Raw genomic sequence first — 14,105 nt, 5'->3', positions numbered from 1 at the left:
CCTGTGCATGCCAGGGTGGCCACTCTATCCCCTTAAAAGTAAAATCAACACCCTAAAATTATAAGAACCAAAGCGATTTCCATTAAATACTTCATTAATATTTTATCAAGGTATAGAAAAAGACTTCTAGGGCCAGAGCGATAATGCAGCGGTAGGGTGTTTGCTGATCCAGGACGGACCTCAGTTCGATCCCTGTCGTTCCCAAGCCAGGAGCTATTTCTGAGAGTCACTAGGTGTGACTCAAAAACAAAAAACAAAACAAAACAAAACAAAAAAACAAAACAAAAAAAACAAAAAAAACTTCTAAAATTTACATGTGATCATAAAATTCTCTGTAGAGTCAAAGAAAACCCAAGAAAAAAGAAGGTTGGGAGGTTGGGGTTGTGCATTCCCCAACAAATATCTAGTAATTAAAAATGCCTGCTACTGGAACAAAGACAGACTCTCAGATCAATGGGATAGAACTGAGAACCTAATGATAAACACTCAGATATCAGAGCTAATAACTTACAACAAAGGAGATCGGAGCATGAAGTGAAGTAGAAAACTTTCAGCAAAAGGTACTGGGAAGACTCAATAGCCATAAAAAATATTGAAATTAAAATCCTTAACTACACCATTAACAAATATTAATCCAAAATTAATTAAATGCCTTTACAATAAACATGTTTTGGTAAAATACATTAAAGAAAATATAAGCAAGACTGTCCAAGATCTTAATTTCAGTGTAGTTTTCAATGATACAATCCCATTAGCAAAATAAAACAAAAAAGAAAGAAGCAAACTACAAAAGTTATGTGTCTAAAAATAAAGATAACCAAATAATTGGGAGAAAAAAAATCTACATGTCACAAATCAATTAGGTTATATCAAGATATATAAAGCATTATCAATGTTCAAAACAAAAACTTTACAACAACCCATCAAAAAATGCAGAGGAAAAAACAATTCCTCAAAGATGACTTAAAGATAGTAAGCAGCTATCTGAAAAAAATGTTGATATCACTGATTATCAGGAAATAGCAAATCAAAATGTAACACATCAGAGAATATGAGCTATATTAAAAAGTCTTGAGCCAATATGTGACCAAAGAAAAATCATTAACAAATCTTATTCATTACTGGTTAGAATGTTGCTTGAATCCAATTTTATTGGCTGTTGTGTTTAGCCAATACATTTTGAAGGTATATCAAAAAGAAAAATCATGAGAGAGCTTCCCTTAGGCCTGTTATTTCACTTGTGGGATCTTTCCTCAAAATAATCTTTCCAATGCATTTTAAGCATCAGAAAGGCCAAAAATTGTTATTATTGTTTTATTATTTAAGACTAATGCAAAAAATACAATGCTATTCTGCTTCTCTTAAAATTACAAGTTACTTGAGTACAGATTTTAATTAAGGTGGCCATAAAATTGAAAATGGCAAGACAAGAATAGGGTAATTTAAAATGTCACCAAGGTCTTACAGTAAAATTAGCTTTAATTAGAATATAATACATTTCTTACCAAGAGTCAACTGATTTTCTTTGAATAAATGCTTCCTATTTTGTACAATTTTGGTAGATTTTTAAAGATTTAAACAAAACGATTTTTGATCAAAGTTGTCAGTTTTGTAGAGAATATTGTATATTTCAGAGATTTAAGTTGTCATGTTTCTTAATCACACTGTGGCAAAATGACTGAAATTATACTTTGCAGTACTTACTGACATTTATTATTATTTAATTTTCTGGTCTAGGAGCTTGCTATTTTACTTAGCAATGCCCCTACTAAAACAGTAAACATGTTAAAGATTGTTCATTGTTCAAACGAATTTAAAAATACTGAAGTGTTTCACAGAAGAATAAACTGGATGAATAAGAGAAATATTTATAGCTATAAAAATCAGTGAATCACAGCTGTACAGACTCAGAGAAATAAATCGTCATTATAAAAGTGTGTGTTGGAAGGAAGTGAGGAATAAGACATTCAGTTTGATCTATTTATAAGATCAGCAGCATAAATTAATATTAAAAATTCAAAGTGGATTAAAGGCCTTGAGATTAGATCAGAATAAAGTATATTGAGAAATATATAGGCAAAGTTCTCTAGGATTTGAATCTCTAAGACAGGGGTCTCAAACTCGTGGCCTGCGGGCCGTATGCAGCCCTCCATACAACATTTTGTGGCCCACGGCCAGCCTTCAAATATCACAGTATTCGCAATACTGAATTAATCGCAATAAAAATCGCATTAGTAAGAAAAAATTGCATTAAACATTCACATACCCTGATCAGTTCTGTTTGGGGTATGAAAATGTTTAATGCGATTTTTTCTTACTAATGCGATTTTTTTTTACTAATGCGATTTTTATTGTGAATATTCGGTAAGTGAATAATCGCGAATACTTTGCACCTAGCGCAGACGTCATTTCCGATGCTCCTGCCCGCTGTCCTTTGCATTATTAGAGGCCTAAGGGAGAGAAGGGAGAGAAGTTTATTACAGAATTAGATTTTGTCATACCTTCATCATGACTTCATCAAAGCCTGCAGTGAAGAGAAAGATTGATGATGAGCACAATTTCAAGAAAAGTGGGAGACGCAGTATTTCTTTGTTGACCACAGGGGCATCCCCACATGTTTTATTTGTTCAGAGAAAGTTGCAGTGCACAAGGAGTACAACTTGAAACGCCATTATTCAACTAAACATGGTGAGGAATGTGCAAAATATCAACAAAATGAGAGAGCCAAGCGGGTTGCCAGTCTTAAAGCATGTCTAATGAGGCAACAAGATTTCTTCAAGAAAGCAACCAAGGAGAATGTTGCATCAGTCGAAGCTAGTTATATGGCTAGTGAGATGATTGCTAAGGCAGGGAAACCATTCACAGAAGGAAAGTTTGTTAAAAAATGCTTGTTACAGGCTGCAAGTTTTATTTGTCCGGAAAAGAAAGGTCAATTTAGCAAAATCAGCCTTTCTGCCAACACTGAGGCAGAAATTTCTGACATGTCAAGTGACATTTATCATCAACTGTGTGAGAAAGCCAAATGTTTTGATGCATACTCAGTTGCTCTTGACAAGGGCACAGATATAACAGACACTGCACAGCACACAATTTATGTCCGTGGTGTTGATTGCAATTTTGAATTGACAGAAGAGCTGCTCACAATAATTCCAATGCATGGCCAGACCACCGCTAATGAGATATTTCGGCATCTGTGTGATGGCATTGAGAATGCAGGTTTGCCATGGAAGAGGTTTGTTGGAATAATAACTGATGGAGCACCATTGATGACAGGGAGGAAAAATGGACTGGTGGCACTTGATCAAAAAAAAACTTGAAGAGGAGGATGTAGAGAAGGCCATTGCTCTTCACTGCATTATCCCTCAGCAGGCCCTTCGCAGTAAATGCCTGTCGTGTGACAATGTGATGTCTGTTGTTGTGAAATGCATCAACCAAATCAGATCCAGTGGCTTAAAGCACAGGAAGTTCCATGCTTTTTTAGAGGAAATGGAGTAAGAATATAGAGATGTGCTCTATTTCACCGAGGTACATTGGCTCAGCAGGGGAAATGTCCTGAAAAGATTTTTTGAGTTGATAGAAGAAGTGAAAGCCTTCATGGAGAAGGATGGTAATGCTGTTTCTGAGTTGAGTGATTACAAATGGCTCATGGACTTATCTTATCTTGTTGACATCACACATAAGCTGAATGTACTAAGCAAGATGTTACAAGGCCCAGGGCAGCTTATCAGTGCTGCCTATGACAACGTGAGAGCATTCTTCACAAAACTTTTGCCATTTCCCAGCATGCAAGTATCTTGTAGATGCAAGCATACCATTCAGTGGCGAGAAATATGTTGATGCTATTTTTAAGCTAGAGAAGAAATATGATCACAGATGTGCAGACCTCAAAAAGCACAGAGCCACTTTCCAAATTTTTGTGGACCCCTTTTCCATTGATGTGCAAGATGCCCCTCCTGTGCTTCAAATGGAGCTCATTGATCTGCAATGCAACTCTGATCTCAAAGCCAAGTTCAGGGAGATTAGTTAAAAAGCAGACATGCATGGGCAATTTTTGAGAAAATTTTCCTCCAGGTTCCCTGAGCTTTCCCGAACGTTCAAGCGCACCATGTGCCTTTTTTGGGAGCACATATTTGTGTGAAAAGTTATTCTCCACATTGAACTTCAATAATTCAAAGTACAGGTCTAGACTTAGTGATGATCATCTTCAAGCCATACTGAGGGTCTCAACTGCTTCCTCTCTAAAGCCAAATGTGGTTCAGATTTGTGAGAAGAAGCGCTGTCAAGTCTCTGGCAGCAAGGAATAGGCAAAAGATGCCATGTTTAGAAGAACTTTCATGATTTTCACTCAATGTTCTATTCATGTTCAGAAGAAATAACTAAAATTGTTAATAATGATGTTTGAGGACTTTTTTTTAAATATGCTTAATACTTTTTTTTTAATATATAGCAGGTAGACCTGACTGTGGTTTAATCTGCAACATAACATTTGGTTCCCAGAGCACTGCCAGGAGTAATATCTGGGTGAAGAACCAGAAGTTACCCCTGAGTTTTACTTAGTATAGCCTCAAAACAAAAGCTGAAAATCAATTATTTGATTCTGTTTATAGCTATAAGAAAATAAAAAATAAGCAAATGACATTAAATCAAATAAAAAAGTCCTGACATAATAAAAACCCTCGCTAAATTAACATGCACTAATTAACTTATCCTAATATATAAATTAAATAAATTGTTCTCAAATAGAGCAACAAAAATTAAGAACCCCACCCAAACAATGGAAAGAGATGAACTTCCACAATGAAAACATTCCCGTGAAAGGGACGTACAGATCTCCAATGAGGATATATAAAATTTTACATCATCACTTATTATTAGGGAAATGCAAATCAAATGACAATGAGATATCACGTCATATCAATGCCCAAGGCACATATCAAAAGGCCTAGATAAGTCAGTGTTGGCAAGAATGTAGTGAGAAAAAGAATCCTCATTCACTATTGGTGGCAAAGTTGTCATGTTATCCTTTATGGAGAATAGAAGGGTGAATTCTCTAAACAGAAAGGATGTTATATCTGTATGCCCCAGTGATTCTACTCCTTCTTAGTTGGACCCCCAACTAAGGAATATTAATTGAAATATATAAGTGCATACCTACGTTCATTGCAGGGCTTAATACAATAGCCAGGGTATAGAAACAACCCAAATGATAGATGAACAAAAAGTTCTGTTATGTAACCCAATAGAACACTATGGTACCATAAAGCCATGTAGTTGGCCACAAATTAAATGGAATTGGAGGACTCAAATTTAGAGGAGTAAAGCAGAGGAAGGACATATACTAGATGATCTCATTCTTCTGTGGAACAGAGAAATCAGAGGGAATGAAAGGTCACATTGTTGCTTATCTGTTGGCCCTGAACCTAAAACTAAAATTGCCATTTAATCATTAAACCTATTTTATTTAACATTTTTAATAATGTTAAAATTTAAAAAGTGTTTGTGGGAAGTTGGGTGTTTTTGGTAGTGTATGTTGAGGTAGTTGGAAGATTTTGTTGAGACTTTTGTGGATGGAAACTGACACTGATGAGGATAGTGGAGTTGGATTTTATGAACAAACTTTTATTATAAACAATTTGTATTTTAGTGTCTACATGAAAATTGCAAATTTATTTTTATTTTAAAATAATTGTTAAGATACATTAGATAAACTTTTCTGGGTTCAAAGGAAAAGAAATACTGAGGAAACATAATAGTGTTTTCAATGTATTATTTCTCATCTTAGATGAATGTCTCATGTGTCTTTGTGTTCTCTGTAAATTAGACATGCAACTTTTATTTTGTTGTTATTGATTGACTGGAACAACTTTAGGGAATTTTTTAAATTTAAAAATCTTATTAAAGGACCATGATTTTCAACTTGTTTGATAGTTGAGTTTTAGACATACATGTTTTAGACATATTAGGGTTTTTTGTTCTGTTTTGTTTTTTTGGGGGGAGGCACACCCATTTGATGCTCAGGGGTTACTCCTGGCTAAGCACTCAGAAATTTCCCGTGGCTTGGGGGGACCATATGGGACGCCAGGGGATCAAACCACGGTCCTTCCTTGGCTAACGCCACCTGACCGGCCCCGTAGACATATTAGTTTTAGAATAATCCCACCATTAGCATCAACTTCCTCATTGGAGTTCCCAAGTTTCCCACTAGTCTGCTACCTTGACAGAATATTTTAAAGTTTGGTTGTCATAGCTGGCTCTAAATTTTAGAGGGGGATAAAATAAAGTGTATGAATCTTTTTTCATACATAGCATAAATACTCTGTGTTACTATAGCTGATGGTTATCATGCCTTTACTGGATACTATATACACTTAGTAATTAGGTAGTTTAATGGCTACCTCCTAGAATGTCAAAATAAGTTTCCAAACATTTTGACAATCATTTGAGAATGCCAATCTATGCATAGAAAAAATTTTCAATTTCTTTTAGCAATGATTTATAGTTTTCACAGTGTAAGTATTTTTCTTCTCTTGCTAATACACTTGTATTATTAAAAGAAGAATATTTAAAGGTTTAATTTTAAAACAAATTCAAATGTTAGCAACTATATCACAAGTTTATAGTTTAATAACATTATTTGGTCCAGAATCAATTGTAAATAAAAAAGCATTTTTCATCATTCAAAGTTTCTAGTTTTGGTTAAGTATTATATATGTACTGTATTATAATAATAATAATAATGCCCAGATATTATATTTACTAAAATAATCATCACTAGGCTTAGAGTATAGAATTATCAAGTGTGTGTATGATGAGTCCTGAACAAAAAACTAGAATTAAAAAAACTGCATGTACTAGAATTAAGATAAACCTACAGGCCAATGACACAGAATTGAGAATTCAGTGTTAACCTCCCTGATTTATGGACAGTTAATTTATGATGAAAGAACTATGTAAAGTGGAGAAATAAAACTCTCAATAGTATTAGAAAAATTGGATTGTCATATGTCAAAATATGAAATTAGAATCGTATTTCACACCATTCACAAAAATAGATTCAAAGTACATTAAAGACCTTCAGAACAGATCTAAATCCATAAACATATATTAAAGAAAAATAGGGAGAACTCTCCAGGAAATCAACTTCAGAAGTCTCTTCAAATTGATAACCACAGACGCAAAGGTAGCAAAACCAACAATAAGCAAACAGGATAACATCAAATAAAAATGTTCTACACAACAAACAAAAAAAAACTCAAATCCTCAAACTATAATAAAAAGCCATTCTATTGGCATTCTATTGATTGGTATATACAATTCAAAAAGTGGGGGAATAGATGAACATTCATTTCATTTAATCAGTGGTCCTCAAACTATGGCCCACGGGCGACATATTGTATTTTTATCTGTTTTGTTTCTTCATTGCAAAATAAGATATATGCAGAGTGCATAAGAATTCGTTCATAAGTTTTGTTTTTACTATAGTCAGACCCTCCAATGGTCTGAGGGACAGTGAATGGCCCCCTGTTTAAAAAGTTTGAGGACCCCTGATTTAAATAGACAAGTAGCCATAGCTTATAAAAATGATAATCATCACTTATGATTAGATAAATGCAAGATCAAAACAACTCTGTTATCATCATATGCAGTTGAGAATGACATACATTAAAACACCTAGAGATTTCCATGTAATGTTGACAGAGTTGTGCTGAGAAAAGAAAAGACCTTCATTCACTGTTAATGGGAATACCATTTGGTTCAAACTCTATGGAAAATATGGAGACCATTGGGGAAAAAAAAGGATGGTTTTTCCATATGACTTAGCAACACAAATTCTTGGGATCTGCATACCCAATACAAAAATGTTACTTCAAAAGTATATGTGCATATTTGTGTTCATCAAGGACTTTAGTACAATCATTTACAACCCAAATGCCCAAGTACAGATGAATGAATAAAGAAGTACTGGTATAAAGGAATATTATGCAACTCCAAAAAAAATTTTATTTGCTGAAACACAGATAGAACTAAAGAGAATTATACAGAGTGAAGTTAATAAGAAAAGGGTAGACATAGAATTATCTCTCTCTTATGTGGTACTTAAGGAAACATACATGCAAAGTTATCAAAAAGATAGCAAAGACAATACAACATGAGATTTGGCCCAGAGGACTGAATTTTGGAGTAGATGTGTCTCAGGTTTGAAAGGAAGGGAAATTAAGGTTAGTGTGTAAAGGGAGGGAATGTTGAAAAACTAGGGGAGAAAGTCAGTTATTATGATCATGGTTATGTATTGGAATTATGTAAACATGAAACCATTGTTAACAATATTTTAAGTAACAGTATTTCAATCAGTAGGATAAAAAAATCAGATTGTGGGGCTGGAGTGATGGTGCAGTGGTAGGGCATTTGCCTTGCACTCGGTTGACCCACGATAGACTGTGGTTCGATCCAACCAGTGTCCCCGACGGTCCCCCAAGCCAGGAACAATTTCTGAGCTCAGAGCCAGGAGTAACCCCTGGGCGTCAACGGGTGTGGCCCAAAATTCAAAAAAACAAAACCCTCCTATAAAAAAATAATAAACCATATTGCTCCAGTGCTGCAGGTAAAATTTTCTTTCTTTTCTGTTCTTTTCCTTTTTTTTGGTCATACCCAGCAGCACTCAGGGGTTACTCCTGGCTCTAACTCTCAGAAATCGCTCCTGGCAGGCTCAGAGGACCATATGAGATGCTGGGATTCGAACCACCATCCTTCGCATATAAGGCAAACGCATTACCTTCATGCTATCTCTTGGGCCCCACAAGTGAAATTTCCAAGCAGCAAGAATTATCATACTACTGACGACAACAAAAACCCTTCTCTTTAAAGTTCACTGTATTTTATTCTTCAATAACTCATAAACAAAGGTAAACACTATAGAATAAGTACCTTATGGATGACTCTCTCAAGAACAACAATTAATAGCTAAGCCTCTTTATACCCACAGCACATACAGAATTATACACACATTTATTTGTACTAATACATGCTTCTGTACCTACATGTTTTGTGTCTCAGCATGTACTTATGGCCATGTTTTTTTTCAATACAGCTCAACTTATAAAATTGTATTTTTGTATTCTAATTTCTTTTTTTTTTTTTTGGTTTTTCAGGCCACACCCGTTAGATGCTTAGGGGTTACTCCTGACTATGCGCTCAGAAATTGCCCCTGGCTTGGGGGAACCATATGGGATGCCGGGGGATCAAACCGTGGTCCTTTCCTTGGGTAGCGCTTGCAAGGCAGACACCTTACCTTTAGCGCCACCTCGCCGGCCCCTGTATTCTAATTTCTTAAAGAGATTCTGGGGTAAACAATTTATTATAAAGTACACATTCCTATATTCATTTTGAATCTCAATTTGGAGAGTCAGGTGTAATTAATCATTAGACATAAAGAAAAATAAATCACAATAGATATTATTTTAGATTAACAAAAATTCTGGTGCACATTAATTGGTCACACAATATTTCTCTTGAGTCCCAGAGTTGCTAAAAAATATTCTGTCAGTCATTGCCCAGATTTCCTATGACTTCTGTGAACTACTGCATTAAAAAGTAATGTTAACACCAACAAAGTTTATTGGGGTAACTGTATTCAAGATGCACATGGCATACCTTAAAATAGCAGTGTTAAAATACCAAATAAAATGTCAACTTCTGTCAGGTCTCTTGATTTTATAAATTGTTTAGGCTGGGCCATGTTGGGGTTTGGATATTGTTCTTTTTCTAAGTTATAGAAAGAAGAAATGGCAAAGAAAAATAGGGGGGAAAAAAAGAAAAAGAAAAGGACAATAAAGCATAGCTCATTTTTGAAGTTCTTTCGTGGAAAAACATACTCTGGCTCATTACCCTTCTAATCAACAATTTCCTTCTTCCTCCCAATCCTTTCCGTCTGGTATTTACCTTTCTCTCCAGCCCCCACTTCTTTCTCTCTCTGGGTGGTATTTTGAGCTTATACATTGTACTCAGTAATCATATTTTTTCAATTGCTTCAAAAGAGAATCCCAGGGGGGCATGTCAGTGATCTATATATGAAAGATATTTTTAACCTGGCCCATAGCTTTACTCACCATCAGAGAGCTCTTACCACAGAGCTTCCCCAAGGCAAGGAAGGCCCATGGAGTCAGATCTACCACTACCTACTGACATACCAGTTATTATAACACCTTAGTGGCCATCTCCAATCCTTCTTTCCCCCACCCTCCCCTTTTTAATGACCACATCACAATTCCCAAACAACAATATCTCTGTTTCAGCTTTTTCTCTGGATTTCCCACACTTAATGCAACCCAGACCTCACCTTCAGCTCTCCTGAGGCCACTTTGGAAGCCAGCTCGATGACACAGCCAACAGCCATGCGTGCAGCGCCGGACGAATGCAGTTCATTCCAAATAGTGTCACTGTCCACCTGAGCAAACAGTCAGCACAGACCCGAGGAAGAGAAAGAAGAGGAAATAGTAGGAATCGAGGAAGGAGGTGGGGTAGAGGTGGAAAAATTGGGAAGGAAGGGAGAAAGAGAGAGACAGAGAGAGAGACACACACACAGAGAGAGTGACAGAGAGAGACAGAGAGAGAGACAGAGACAGAGAGAGAGAAGAGAGAGAGAGAGCAACTCTGTGAGAAATGACTGGCTGGATAACAGCCTATGTACAATAACATTAGTCTTTCGTCTTGGCCAGCTGAAAAGGCCTTTCTAGACGCGGCTTTGCTTATACTTTTTCTCTACTCTGACTTCTCCAATGGAAACACATTCTTGCCATGCCCCACTGCCATTCCCTGTTTAGATTTCTCATTACAAATAACATTACATAGGTCGGATCTGGCATAACTACAGGCCTGCTAGAAACTAGGCTCCAGTAGTGAATGGAGGCAAAGCTAAGTGCACTTAGCTATACATAAAAAAATGGATTTGCAAGTTTAGGTGGAGGAAAATTCAAATATCTGCCTGGCTGCAAGGGGAGAGGGATCCAAAGATATTTATTGGGCAGATAGCAGCAACAGTAGGAGAAAAAGCATTAGCCATCATTTTACATTCCTCAGGTTCAGATCTTAAAACTAATTGAAGCAATTTGTGGACATCATTGTCAAAAATTAAGGTCATCAATATGTAATAAGCCCAATTGCAAAACAAGAAATTCAGTTTTCAAAGGAGAAGCTTGAAATTCCTAACATTTTTTACAGTTGACCTGAGGGTTAAACTGGAAGGATACAAACTGGTAAGTCATTCAAACTCCTGGTTGCATCTATAGAAGAAAGTATGTTATCCAAATAAAACAAACATTAGTTGCATTTAGCATTTTGTAATTCTGTTTATTATTTCCATGCATGCCCTAATGACAGTACATATGACAAGGACATGGAAAGGGCCATTGGAGTGTTTATTTTTTCTTAAATGTTATATATTCCTGTGCATGGATGCGTCACATGGTAGATATACAATTTTAGAACACACATCACTGGGAGTACTGGAAAATACAATAAAATGTTTGTGTTGGTAAAAATACCAAATTTCCCAAATGGGTAAAATTCCATTTAAAAAAATAAAGAAGAAAAAAAAGATTTGTTTAAAAATAAGATCAAAGATAGTACAGTGATTAGGACACATACATTGCAAATGCCAAGCTAGGATTCAATTTCCAGCAGCATATGGTCCCCTGACTGTCACCAGATGCATCCTCAGAGCCCCCCTAACTGTTAGGCCTGGGTATCCTGACACCACAGGGTCTAAGCAACACAGCTGGCCTGTTTAGTCAAGAATCATTTGTGAGGCTGCCATGTCTCCTTAGTACCACTTGGGAAGTTACCCAATTAATTGGAAGCTCCAAATTAATAAAGCAAAATCTTTAATGAATGAGGCTGAATGTATAGTTTAAATGAAATAAATAACAACAAATAATCACAAAGCACTAAGCAAGTTCCTTAGCATTTTTATATGTCCTTTGCTATAATGGCTTTCCCAACTAGATGTTATCAAGAACAAGTAAATAATAACAGATGAAGAGAAATATATGCATTGATTTAAAAAATTAAGCACGTTTAAACAAAATTGTTGCAAAGATTTTTCTCTTAAATCTATAAGTGAAACTGTGGCTTCACAAAATCTAAGTGACATCAAACAATAAATTGATTACTTTCTAAGTTCTAAGTATCTGGACCCCTATTCTGTGAAGTTATAACATATTTTTAGAGTAAAAATTCAAACTTCTTTAAACTACATGACATTATACCTTAACTACTAATTGCATCTGATTTTACTAAGGATTAAATAATTGACAAGCCCAGTCTTTCTACCATTATTTCTACTATTTGGACAAGTTTGTAGTTGAAGATTCCAATCTACATTCCCTGCCATTGCCAATAACATATTAGCAATATCTCCCTTGAATAATTAGGAAGGTTACCTAAATCTCTTCCCTATATTAGCAAGAACACCAAGAACACCACATAGAAGAGCTCAGTTAGAAGTCCAGAACGTGCTGGAAGTAGAAAAAAATTCTAGGTAAGCAAGACTGGCTGACTCCATTAACAGTAATTCCTGGCATGGAATGAGATAATGTGTGGCTAGAAAGGAAAGGAAAATAGTAAGAATGAGGTGACACTGATGATATAAGAATGAAGAATTATGGGACAGTGATGGTAATGGTGTAACAGTGGAATTTAAGGCCATAAAATGTAAGAGGCTTGATGTTTCACCTCATGAAAGTTGAAGACAAAAATGAGGATACTGGCACAGTTTTGACTTGGATTAGGAAATGTAGATTCTGGGACCGGCGAGGTGGCGCTAGAGGTAAGGTGTCTGCCTTGCAAGCGCTAGCCAAAGAAGGATCGCGGTTCCATCCCCTGGCGTCCCATATGGTCCCCCCAAGCCAGGGGCAATTTCTGAGCGCTTAGCCAGGAGTAACCCCTGTGCATTAAACGGGTGTGGCAGAGAAAACAAACAAAAAATGTAGATTCTGGGTCATAAAAAGGAGGAGGGATAGGAACAGAACAGAAAGCAATTCTTCTGACCATACAAGCTAATTATAACGATATTCCTAAATGTTTAAACATGTCAGTCAAGTTAAAAAATAATTTCTACTATTTGGAGGGAAAAAGGCCATTGAATTTACATCTTATATCAATTAGTTTCATGCTCTGATTCTGGCCTCTGATTTAGTCTTCTGGTTAGTGCAGTGCGAGCCACATGTGGCTCTTTGCACTCTGCTGTGTGCCGGGCGTCGGCTTCAGGAGTCAGGACTCTGCTCCTAGCCTGTCCGTGCACGCCCTGTGTGGCTCTCAAAATAAATTTCAATCGTGGTTTTGGCGAGATTTGGCTCAGTTGAAAAGAAAGGTTGCCGATCACTGGTTAGTGCAAGTCTGAGAAGTGTATATGTGTGTGTATAGAGGATATACATGAACACATGTACATGTTTGTTGGAGGACAGTAAACTAACAAGAGTTCAAATTGATAAATAAATAAATTAGTATTGGGATCTTATATAGATATATATAAAATGTGTATTTTGTGGCAGACTCCCACCTAATTATTCTACTAGCTATAACTCGAGTGGGTACATTCCAGTTCTAGTATAGTATCAGTGATAAAAAATAATGCTGTGGAAATTCAACTTATGATTCCTGAGCACAGAGCTCACTAGACTAGCCTAGAGCTACATAGGCCATGAGGAGAGAAACAGACAAAAAAGAGTCCAAAATACCAAGACTGAAAACAGTTGAACTAAAATATAGAGCAGAAACAAAGGCAGAAATGAGTGACAAGAGCAAACTCAAGAAAGAGGGAAAATGTGTTGGTTAAATGTGTTTGTATATACTTAATAATATTTAGCATTTTTATTGGTCTACACATGCACTTATCTATGACATTATATAAAGAAGTATGTGAGTAGAAGAACTTAAATGTAGGTGATGGGAAGACAGCTCAGAAGGCAAGGTGTATGCTAACGTGTGATCCTTAGCACCAAGAACAGAGGTGACAAGATTAAGAAAGCCTGGTTCTTCTAACTCAATCTTTTAGGGAAAGTGGAAATTATATTATCAGGTTCAATGCTGAAAGATGAGAAACATTCAGG

The 14,105-nt window shown here is 36.1% G+C and overlaps 1 protein-coding gene across 1 annotated transcript in view; it reads right to left on the bottom strand.

The window, feature by feature from the left end:
• The window catches only part of HDAC9 (histone deacetylase 9), a 950,572-nt gene that overhangs the window by 212,751 nt on the left and 723,716 nt on the right, over nucleotides 1–14,105 (bottom strand). The window contains exon 18 of the mRNA XM_049785709.1: nucleotides 10,337–10,444. Coding sequence (XP_049641666.1) covers nucleotides 10,337–10,444 — 108 coding nt within the window. The remainder of the gene's footprint in view (nucleotides 1–10,336; nucleotides 10,445–14,105) is intronic.

Source organism: Suncus etruscus, chromosome 13 (genome assembly GCF_024139225.1).
Source record: "Suncus etruscus isolate mSunEtr1 chromosome 13, mSunEtr1.pri.cur, whole genome shotgun sequence".
Taxonomy (NCBI): domain Eukaryota; kingdom Metazoa; phylum Chordata; class Mammalia; order Eulipotyphla; family Soricidae; genus Suncus; species Suncus etruscus.
This window is presented reverse-complemented; position numbering and strand designations above follow the sequence as displayed.